Source organism: Lepisma saccharinum, chromosome 13 (genome assembly GCF_977018435.1).
Source record: "Lepisma saccharinum chromosome 13, izLepSacc3.1, whole genome shotgun sequence".
Lineage (NCBI taxonomy): Eukaryota > Metazoa > Arthropoda > Insecta > Zygentoma > Lepismatidae > Lepisma > Lepisma saccharinum.
In genome coordinates, this window is record NC_139241.1 from 52413393 (window position 1) to 52425729 (window position 12337).

The 12337-nt window shown below is 34.7% G+C and overlaps 1 protein-coding gene across 1 annotated transcript in view; it reads left to right on the top strand.

Moving 5' to 3' along the window:
- Positions 1-12337, top strand: part of mle (dosage compensation regulator mle) — a 116844-nt gene that overhangs the window by 16338 nt on the left and 88169 nt on the right. Inside the window, exons 3-5 of the mRNA XM_083134173.1 lie at positions 1994-2163; positions 4162-4371; positions 7964-8103. Of these exons, the coding sequence (XP_082990299.1) occupies positions 1994-2163; positions 4162-4371; positions 7964-8103 (520 nt within the window). The remainder of the gene's footprint in view (positions 1-1993; positions 2164-4161; positions 4372-7963; positions 8104-12337) is intronic.

Here is a 12337-nt window from a genome sequence, read left to right on the forward strand (position 1 = left end):
TGCTCTAAATTACAAGATACAAAAACTTCAAAACAGTTGCATAAGATTTATACTGAATGTCAAAAGAAGAGAACACATATCCCCGTACTTACAGGAACTTAATTGGTTAAACGTTAAGAATAGGAGAACATTTTTGGCATTGTCTTTATTGTACAGGATCCTGAACAATAAGGAACCAAGATATTTATATGATCAAATTGCTCCGTACAGGAAGAAAGGAAAACAAATTAGCCTTCGTCAAAAAACACACTTCACGATTCCTGTACACAGAACAACATTCTATGGGAATTCTTTCATAGTCACCGCAATAAAAGAATGGAATGACCTCCCCCCACCACTGACCTCAGGGGAGCTCCACCCTGCAACATACAACATACAAAATAAATCTAAAGAAGCATCTGCTGTCCAAACAATAGTGTCTGGCTTTGTCTTTTCTGTAATGAATGGGAATGAGGTATTGGTTGTAGTTTTAGCTGTAATAATTGTATTCTAATTGTGGTATTTAACTCTGTACCTTCAGTACATTAATTGTTTACATTATAAGTAGGAATGTTTTTTTAATTTCTTTTTTATTTATTATTATTTTTTTTGTATTTTTATTCTTTTTATTCTTTCTACTGCAACAAATATTTTCAAGAAGTGGAAAGTGTCAATTGTAATATGTTTTTTTAAAGGGTTTGTTGTAAGAACGGCCCGCGAGGCTGAAACACGCCCTCTCAATAAAGACGATATTATTATTATTATTATTATTCGCCAGTAATTCCGCATCAATTATTAGCTCTGGGAATTATGCGTGAATTCTGCTTAAATTTTTCCCAGTAGATGTGAAAAATTGCAACTTTTATTAATCCAAATCCATTGAATTTATACACATTTATTTATAAATGCCCTGAGTAAAGTTGTTCACAGTTTAGCTTTAATTTTTATTGAGGAAGGAAAAGAAGGCTGTGTGGAAAATAAAACAAAATTCTCTCAATCCATTTACTTTGTCAATGTCCTTTGCAAAACAATCTATCTGAAACTTCCAAGATAAGATATATTGAAGATGATTAGGTAAATTTTAGTTTAAAGTTCCTCATACAATTAACATATTTTTGTAGATTGTAGAATATATACCGTATCATTTGTGACTTGTGTTTGTGGATGTATTTTGAGTCTGAGTATGTCAAATGGCAAATGTGAACTTAAATTTAATTAACTTACCTTAAATTGAATTCAAGTAGAATGTTTGGATACATTAGAATCACACAGACTCTTTGTATTTAATATATTTGTGTGTGTGTGCGTTGTGAGAGGCGGTAATACGTAAAGTTGAAATAGAGAAAACACATGCTTGTAGCTTTGAATTTTTGAAAAATTCACGTTAATAACCGGGAATTATACGTGAATTATATCATAGTCTTAGAGTGGCCACCCTGTCACAATGATAATTTTTCTTGTATGTACGCATTGCTTGCATTGTAGAATTATTTTCCTGTAGTTCACGGTTATTACAAACATAAGAAAACAGTTTTTTGTTGTGACGTTTCAGGAGAACACACACATGTCTGATGAAGGGAGTGTGTGTTCTCCTGAAACGTCACAACGAAAAACTGTTTTCTTATACTTGCAATAACCGTAAACTACAGGAAAATAACTGTCACAATGATGAGATTGAAATATACAGTTTTAGTTTCTCAGTTGCATACATAGTTTTGCACTGGGTTTGATAATGAAATTGGATCCCGGTGCGAGCCACCAAAATGTTGGCATATTTTTTTCATTCTGGAGGGATAAGTACCTATTGGTGCTTGCAGTTTGTGATTGTACCATGTTTCTGCTAAGGGAAGGGCACAAGTAGCCTCAGTACTTGTGCACTCATTATAATATTTAAGAAAGAAACCTGTCTAAAAAAAAGTTACTGTTACATGAATAACCATTGTATATGGTTTGTGTTTGTTCTTGTAAGACTTATTTATAGTTTTAATAATGTGAAGCATGTGTGTGATTTTAGGGCCAAAGCACAGACAGAGATTCCTGTGTGAAGTTCGCATTGATGGATTTGACTATGTCGGTGCTGGCAACTCCACCAACAAGAAGGATGCGCAAGCTAATGCGGCTAAGGATTTTATCCAGTATCTGGTTCGTCAGGGCCACATCAATGCCAAGGAAGTACCAATTGAGGTAAGACACCTATGGGAAATGCACAAATATTTTATTATATAGCTCACGACAAGTACTAATTGAGAATTTCAGCAATGGTGATGTTGATTATTGCTATTTTTTTGCCACTTGTCATCAGGATTTTAGAACCGTCGTAGACAAACCTACAAGACATGCCTTCGTTTTGCTGGGTCTAATCATTTTTTTTTTTTTTAATTATCTCGGCACAAGGAACAGTTTCCACGTCCAACCTGTCGGGAGAACCTGAAATTGCTACTCTCCTACCGACCTTTCCCTGCGGTAAGCTGGGGAGAGAGAGGTCTGTCCTCTGGATGGTTGTAGGAGGGTGAGAAAACTTAGCAATACGCTGGGAGAACCAATCCTTGATGGTGTAGAAAAACACAACAGGTCAGGGTGAAGATTTTGCTTGTGTTGGGCAGAGTTTAAACTTCCATTTGATTTGCCATAAGTTGAAGTTGTTTGTCCATGGGAGGTCGTGAATAATTATTCATCATATTTTTTACAGATAGTATTTAGTTTAATAGTCAACTTAGAAAACCGCTTCCACTTGCAACGTGGAGAGAAATTCATGGTCTCTTGTCCTATGTTTTCCTTAGCAGCAGTGCCCATTCCGATGATACTGAAATAAATGCATTACTGATGCGATACTGTCACTCTTCACCTTAAGGGATAGAAGATAAAGTACAGTATGTGGTAAAGAAAACTTACAATGTGGTTGGTAGCTACAGGAATTGGCTAGTGATTACACCTATACATGGTGTGCCTCCCTGATGGTGCAGTGGTAGCGCCGTCACCTTGTAATCAAGAGGTCCCGGTGGAGCCACATAATGGTTTGGATCCCACTTTAAACTGTAGGTCCAGTCCCGATTTGCCTTTCTGTGCAAAATGTGGACTTAAAACACCAAATCAAGCAAACAAATGTATACATGGTTGGATGGTTTATACCTTTTAATTTATTACCATATAATCTTTTACCAGAACTTCAAGAAAATCAATGCTAAATAACAAATACTAATGTCTAGGGGCATACATATTTCGTTTTTGACGAAAAAACGAAATTTGAAAAAACACATTGTAGTGTTAATTTTTCATGTTTTTGAAAGGTGTGAGATGCATTTTGTGACCATGTTTTGTCACGAAATAATGCGAAATGAACTGCAAAAAGCGAAATTAACTCAAACACGAAATTTAGGGTTTATTCACCGACGTGGCACCTTCTGAGGTCTGAATTATCCTGAGAGTTATGCAATTCCCGGAAAATTGATTAATTCTGCTGTTAATATTGGAGAAACAAAAATTGACTCCTTTACACAGAAATAAACTTAATACTCGGATAACTACATAAATAGGCTATTAGAAGTGAAATGTTAATTCTGTTGAATAAGTGTAGTTTTTAAATCAAATTTAGGATTATATTCACAATTTTAAAACCAAAATGTCTTTTTATATACCACTTTTAATCCAATTTTTCACCGCTATAACACCGATATTTTATTTTATTTACCGCTTTTGAACCCGAAATTGACTCAGTTTTTATACCGAAATTTTGCTTTTTTATTTACCAAAAATACGTGCCTCTACTAATGTCACAGGTCTCGTGTGTGCCAGAAACGTATCACTTGGCTCAGTGATGCAAAATCACATCCCTTTTGATGTAGCTATTAGCACATAAAAGAACAAAATGTGTTCAGAATTATGAAAAAGGCTGCAATTCTAATTTTATCTGAAAATTCATGCTATTTTGCAATTTGAATGCATGACAAATATGATTAGAACATCGCTGTATGTACATAAACATTTTTTTGCAACAATTGACATTTTTTGGTGTTATTGCATTCTTGAAATAAGGTCCCTACTACTTGATTTTCTTCTATATTTTATTCTCTGGGCTTCATTCTTTAAAAATAGCCTATTAAGCCTAGAATATACAATCCTGTTTAGAACATAAATTTTCATCATGCACTTATATATTTGTTTAATTTTTATGTTTTGCTCTAGACTGCCGAAGAAAGAGGGGACACCGAGCCTCAAGATCTGCCCTCTGGAGGACCCATGGCCCCTCATGCCCAGCTGGGCCTTACAAAACCAGTGTTTCAGCCGGGAATGGGGCCAAATGAAATAGGAGAGGCCTACAGGCCCTATAGAAGAGACGGAGAGGGGCCGATGACATACATGGACAGGTTGGCAGACCAAAGAAAAGTAGAGGAGGTAAGTTACGATGGATATATAATAATTTATTTTATAAAGTTATAACCAATATATTAACCAGTAAAATTATATATTAATTAACCAAAGACAGTCTATTCCTCGTCCAACCATTCATTCTAGCCCCCAATTATAAATGAGGTCTGCTACAGGTCACTCTTCGCTTATATAGTAGCCATTTCTACTTTACTTTGTAACCTCAGTTTCCTATGGAATTCTCCTATGCAAGTCTGAGCATTCCAGGAGAAACCGGATGTGAAGTACACCAGGAATCAAACTTTCTGCATCTGCATCTCTAGCCTTCTACAGTAGGTATTAGTGTAGACACCATACTTGTTGTGTATGATGCCTTGGAGACTCACGATATGGTCTCTAGATCCGAGTTCAAATCTGAATATGGGTGTTTCTTTGTATTGATGATTTTGAGTGGAAGATCTCATGCGAAGATATTGTTTCAGTAGTCCACAGAAGTTAATTGTGCCATGTCCAGATTTTATACAAAATGCACAAATTAGTTACTTTCATACTTATTTCCATTATTCAAAAAGCATTCTTTAGCCTTCCAAATAATGTGTAAAAGTTAGGGTTCAAGTGATACTGATAGCCATACTTTTACCTATTCATGGATACTAATACCAGTCCTTGAAAATCGTAACAGTTATGAGTTGTTCAAAAAGTTGATTAGTATTAGTGGGTAATTATTCCATTCCCAGCATCAATTTCCCAAGTTTTGAATTTAAATAAAATACCTATTACGTACGAGGTGCACTTAAAAAAGAAGGGCCGATTGATTATATCAAAGATGAGAAGAAGTATAGGAACACTGTATTCGTGGTTACAAACTCGTACATATCTCCTTCATTTCTCAACACAATCATTATTTTCCAAGCAATTTTTACTACAGTTGGACAGTGTTTTTGTACCCTCTGCAAAAAAGTTCACTGCCTGGGAGTTCAGTCAATCACACACTGCCGTTTCAACACCTCATTTTCTTCAAATCGTCGAGATGCAAGCCACTTTTTGATGTACAGAAAGACGTGATAGGTAAAAGGTCGTGATGAAAAAGTTCCCATTCACAGGACAACATTACCGTACTTTTCCTTTGCTCATTGCATTTGGACCATACCCTTCACACAATTCTCTGTGAATTTCGGCAGCATTGTAACCTTTGTCATTAAGAAATCAAATCACAGGCCGTAGCTCTCAACTGGCAGGGTTGTTTAATCACACAGACTTTTTAACACAACTAACTCACATGATAGCCAACAGCTGACTAGTGAAAATATGATTGCTGGGTTGCCAATGGACCAGTTGATGTTACTGTGCAGGAGCAATCCGATCACTGTTGCCAGCCTCTTTTTATAAATCTGCACTTTCTTTTGAAATTCACCTTATAATCTCAAAATATATTCATGTTAGAGAGAATTAAAATGCGGTTCATAATTAAGAAGACATATGCGAGTTATTAAATTATTTCGGCAAAACTTACTTGTAAATTTTCTGTTAATTTCCTTGGCCTCTGCCACCATACACTTGGGAACTTGTTGCTTCACTGCTGGGTTGACTTCCGGTTCCTGTTGTTTCCTCGCATGCCACTAGGAGCGCTGGTGTAGTCAGTTCATCTGCTGCATGTGATAGGTTTAGGTTGTTGCAATAGCGGGAGCCAAACATGATGTGCCTGACCACTGTCGATATTCAGATCATGTGGAAAGTGCACAATTGCGTGCGTCTCTTGGATTTTTGTGTCATTGTGTGCACTGTATGAACCTGTTACACATTAATAGAAAATTTACAAGTAAGTTTCGCGGAAATAATTTAGTAACTCACTGACGTCTTCTCAAAATATAATTTTTCAAACAACATTTGTGCAAAGTAAATGGAAACTGGATGATCCGAGGATAATTAGACTACCTCAAAAATTTCTAACAGCATTTTTGTGGACCCCACGAATGATCATAATACCAGAAAAGCAGGGGCTTATCCAAAATATTCCATCTTGTGGTGTCAGTTCATATTTAGGGGGTGTAAGGGTACATTTAAGTTACCGTATAGTGCATGTGTGTGTATAATGCGCACTCTTGTTTTGGATGGGTAAAAGTGACAAAAAATTATATCTTGTATATAATGTGCAGTACAATCCAGTTTCAAGAAATGGCTTTCTTAGTTGTAGGTTGTAAATCTGTTGTATGCTGATCCAGAGTGAATGACATCATACCTATTCCTTCTTTTTCAAAATATATACTTTTTCTTGCTGTGACTAATGTAACATTTATACGAGGGGGGTGGAGCACAAGATTTCTTTTTCTTTCATCCAAAGAATGGATGAAATACTGTTCCCATATTCAGAAACTGCAGGATTCAAGCTTTACAACGATATATAACATGTTAGGGTTCCGTAAACATGAAATATGAATGCAAGTGTCCCAAAATCATGTAATGACCCTGTACGGTTTCATGTTGGCTGTCTGAATTATTCCATGCATAATACGCACCACAGTTTTTGGGGGCAAACTAACTAACTAACTCTCTAGCCTTCTTAAACCTGAAGGTTCATGGCTGCAGCAACACAGGCCTTCCATCTGTCCCTATCTTGAGCAAGATCTATATACTCTTTTCCATCCCTACCGATTTCCTTTAGGTCCATCTCAACGTTGTCCCTCCATCTTCGTCTTGGCCTTCCTACAGGTCTCTTACCATCTGGTTTCCCAACAAGAATCCTGTAAACTCCTCTTTCCTCTCCCATTCGTGCCACATGGCCTGCCCACCTAAGTCTTCTTGATTTAATTATTCTAATAATATCTGGACATGAATACAAATTATGTAGTTCTAAATTATGTAACCTTCTCCACTCACCTGTCTCCTCATCCCTTTTAGGTCCAAAGATTTTCCTAAGGATCTTATTTTCAAATACTCTCAATTTATGTCCGTCTTTCAATGTAAGGGACCAAGTTTCACATCCATATAATACTACAGGCAAAATTACTGTTTTGTATATTTTAACTTTTAGTTTCTTAGATATTAAACGAGAAGACAAAAGTTTATGAAGAGAGAAGTAACATGCATTTCCTGAATTAAGCCTACTTTTTATTTCCTCTTTAATATAATTTTCATTTGTTAATATTACTCCTAAGTATTTGAATTTGGAAACTGGTTCAAACGAGTTGTTATCAATAATTAGATTTTGATTATTACGTAACACTTGGTTTCGGCCTGTAAGCATATATTTAGTTTTCTCTTTGTTAACTTCCAAACCTATCTCTTTAGCAGTTTTGAAAAATATTTTAGCATTATTCTTAATCGTATTTATATCATCCCCCAGTAAGTCTACATCATCTGCATATGCTAACAACTGAGTCACACCATTTAATTTTAGTCCTTCTTTAGTTTCTTTTACCTTCCTTACAGCATATTCTAAGGCAAAATTAAAGAGCAATGGAGATAATGCATCTCCTTGTTTTAACCCATCGTAAATTATAAATTTGTCAGACATATTATTACCCATACCCCATGTTTGGGGGCAAACATTTTGGAAAAAAAAGTGCGCATTATACATGAGTAAATACGGTAATTATATTTTATTTTTTCTGTATTTCAGGCTGAAGAAGTTGATGTGAATGCTAGCATTCATGGAAACTGGACAATTGAAAATGCAAAATCTAAGCTCCATCAGTTTATGCAATCCAATAAAATTCAATCAGATTACAAGTACACCCCAGTAGGACCTGATCATACAAGGTATGTGCGTCTTTTTTATGCATTATGATGTGAAAGTATGATCTTATTTTCATAAATTCTTAATGCTTATTCAGATATTTAATAAAATAATTTAAGTTTTTACACATTTCATAGATTAAGCTAGATAGATTCAAATAATTGCAGTAGAATGTGTTGCAAGGAAAATTCTAGAATTCTGCTTATAGTCATTGTCTAGTAACTTAATATCTGTGTGGATATCATTAATTTTGTTTATTCTTGCCAGGTTCTTCCAAAGTCCGATTTTGACATTGTTTCAGAGTATTTCGTAGAATAAGATACAGAAAAATAGGAAAAAATATCTTGGTTAAGTACTTTGGGAACACTGAGCATCACTGTGAGGCAGTGTAGGAACCCATAAAACATTTGATAGTGCACTTTTAGATTGGCATACATGAACTCGTGAAAATATATAGTTAAGAAGCTGCCATACAAACTATAAATTGTTGGTGTTCGATAATACTCTGCATACAAGCTAGTATAGGTTAGGGATGTAAACATTCTCGTATAATATATGATTTACATCTTCAAAGTTCATTATGTTGTACGTGAGATAATAATTATCCCTGTGCTTTGCACCGTGTGGTGAAGGCAAAATGGGGATGAGGGTGTGGATGAGTGGCCTAGTGATCAGGTTTGTCTCCTTCAATATTACGATTGCGTTTTAAGTTTTCAGCTTGTCAATGTGCTTATTAAAATATTGTGTAAAACTACAACCAGGCATATACACCCCGGAAATTTATATATGTTCAACTTGAGGTATTGCTGTAACTGCCTTGAAATTTTGCAAATTTTTAAGGTTGGCTTTTTCGAGATTTTGGGGGTCCAAAAGGGGGCTAAAATTTTTTAATTTCATTCATAGCACATCCCAAAAGCTGTATATAAAGTTCGTTGTATATGCATTTGAAAAGGCTTTCAATAAACTTTCAGGCAAAAAAAAACAGAATCCAAATATCTTGGAATAGTTTCTGAGAAACAGCCGTTTACAATTCTTGACATCAAAACTTGTGAAAATTTGGCCCCAACCTTTGAAGCAGGCTGTCGTTTTTTTTTTTTCCCCGAAACAAAAAGTATGTCTCATAATTTTGTATCTAGAATAATATATTTCAGTTTCATGGATATCTGTGACATCACCCTGACACCCCCTGCCTGTCTGCATTTAGAAAGAATTACGTTGAATTTATTTAAAAATAAATATGTACAGTGTATGTTTTTTGAATATAGGACACCTTTGTTGTTATTGCTGTCAGTTGAGAAGGTCATTCGATTTCCACATATTTCATTTGTTTGTTTTTCTTACACGATATTTTCTATTTACAGGATATTTTCTATTTACAGCAATAGAGCTTACAAAATTCTTTATTCAGTATAAAGAGACAACATTAAATGTAGTTGAAGTTGCTAAAAAATGTTTTGATGCACCAATTTCTTCAGTCATCTTTATACATTTGTGTTTATTTGTGCAAAATGTGCGTAATTTGTGTGTTATTTGTCAGAATTGTAGCCATTTCAATTAATATATTTCAGTACTTTGTCCACAACAAACACTTAATCTACCAAAGAACTTGCAATAATATGAGATAATTACTTGATCCTTCTTTATGATTATTAATTATATGTATAATTCTTAGACTGGGCAGTCCAATTAAAAGCAAATAATAAATATATAAAATTAATAAACACAAAAAAGGATTAAGTAATGATTTCATATCATTACTAAATCAACAAACGTATCTTTCAATAGTTTTCTTCTTCCTCCATTGAGTCTTGCTGATGCGAACAAGTTATCAAATAAACAATGTACTTCTAGTGAATAATAACTGTACCATTGTACTGAGTATTTATTATTCATTCCACATCAGTTCATTAGGTGCATTATTGGAACTATCAAATACAGCTTCATGGACATTTTTCATATTTGTTCACTAACATATAATTGCTGATAAGAGTTTGCATGTCTGGCCATATGCTAATTTTAATCTGTTCAGAATTTCCGAACAATTTGCATCATTAGCTGGGGAATAAGTAAGAAGTCAATAAATTATGGTAAGTACTTTGTTCTGTACATATTTACAAAATTTTTAAAAAAATGAATGCCACTGTACATGATAGTATAGACTCATAATACCTATGTCAGCGATCTTGACAGCATAATCATTTACTATTGTGGGAGTATGAAAATAAATTCAGTGGTTTGGTCTACCTAATTTGTAACCTGTCCTTTTGTTTTTGTTACATTAATCATTCAGTAGATGTGAGCTCCTTTGTAGCCAAATGGTTATAGCTCATGCCTTTGGTGTTGGTGATCCAGTGTGAGCTCCAAACTTCTTGGTTTGAACCAGCATTGTGAGGAGCTACTTAAAAGCAATAGTAACGGACTCAAAAGCCAAAAAATTGTGACAATGAGTCCACACATTACCAATTAAAGTTGCTTGGCAGAGCTCAGAGCTGTTAGACTAGGGAGTCCAGTTTTAGTTTTTAAACGTGAACCTCCCTTCTTGTGCAATTAAATTTGGTTGATGTACAAACTGAAACATTAGAGCTAGAGTATTATTTACCAAAGTTGAGAGTCATTGTTAAAATAATTTTTTATTCAATAACAAGATTATGAACATTCTTATTATGAAATAAGTTTTTGTCGCATAAAAATGGCACCAGTTTAACGAAAATCAAACATTTTACAGAATTCCCAGAATATTTAGACTCCATGTAAAACTGTTTGTTACTACTACTAGTTGTTACTACTAGTAACATTTGTTAGTACTACCATGTTATTCCTACCTTGTTTGTCATTACTACTTTTAATCCTACACACACTCATGGGTGTACCGTTAATATGTTGAACAATCATGTACAGTGGCATTTGAAATGATACTCTGAAAGCGTAGGTAGCATTGTAAAGCAATACTTCCACAGCTATAATGGGGTTTATGCAACTAAAAGTGAAGCAGTGTGTGTGATGAAAAATGTTGTTAAATTGTGGTTATTTCCCTCCTATCCAGCAAAATTTTTATTCTTGGGTTCACTAATTAATTTTTGTCCTCCACGGAAGAATTCTTGAGCAACATTGTTTCATCCCATCGAATGTAGCAGGTGAAGTTGCATAGATCTCCATGTCCGGTATGTTGGCTGTGGAGGTTTTATTTTACAACAGACGCAGCATCTCCTGGGGAAGATTCACGAATGAACTGAATCACTCCCAGGAGGCTAATATAACTTGTTTTAAGACATACCTCAGCTCATAAAAGTGTGGAGAAAATATATATATAGATGCATGTATATATGGAAAGACAGAGAGAGGCAATATGTTTAAAATAAATTAATCTTGTTTGCATTAACTATAGTGGAAAGTACCTTTATTTGCTCTTAAGGTTTACTGTTGTAAGAGTTGGTTTTAAAGGCTTCGTGTTCTAGTGGTGCACGTGAAATACAAAAATTTTAAGTATGGCCTTGATAGCTTGTCTAGAAATCTGAGCAGTAAATATCTTCCAAACTATCCATTGATTGCAGTACTAAATGTGGCAAATGACATCATGTGCATTTCCACCCCCCCATAAAGGAAAGATAACTTGTTTTCACTTCTCCCGCTACATCACATATACACTTGTTTACGTGTCATCACATTTTCTCCATAAACCTCTTTCAGTTCTTGATGAATTTCTGTTCGTCACAACAGAAACACACATCATGTGTGTAAGACAAACAAGTTATACAATTTATCTTCACAGTATAGATTGAATAAACATTAAAAGTACTGAACATGAGGACATTTCAGTGTTAACCTTAATTGCAAATAAATATTGTAGTATGCTAACAAGAAAAAAATATGAAATGTTTTATGAGTTGAAAATAGAATGTGCAGTGCAAAAGTCATGAAACTTAACATTTTACAGTATTGGTAGAGTGCATGTTTCAATTTTTCTTCCACGTTTGCTTTGTTCATAAGTATGACCATAGTGATTATCTTTATATGTTTAGTGCTTATAATAGTTATAAAATGTACTAGGGTGGGATAATTTACCGGTAATTAGTATTCTGTTGGCACCAACTGATATTTCTCTCAATAGCCTGTCATTTATGCGGGTGCGTGTATAATGCACACCGGGTGCGTGTATAATGCACACCTTGGTTTTTGATTGGGAAAAGTGACAAACAATGACGTATATCTCGTATATAATGCACAGTCCAATCCAGGTTCAAGAAATGGCTTCCTTAG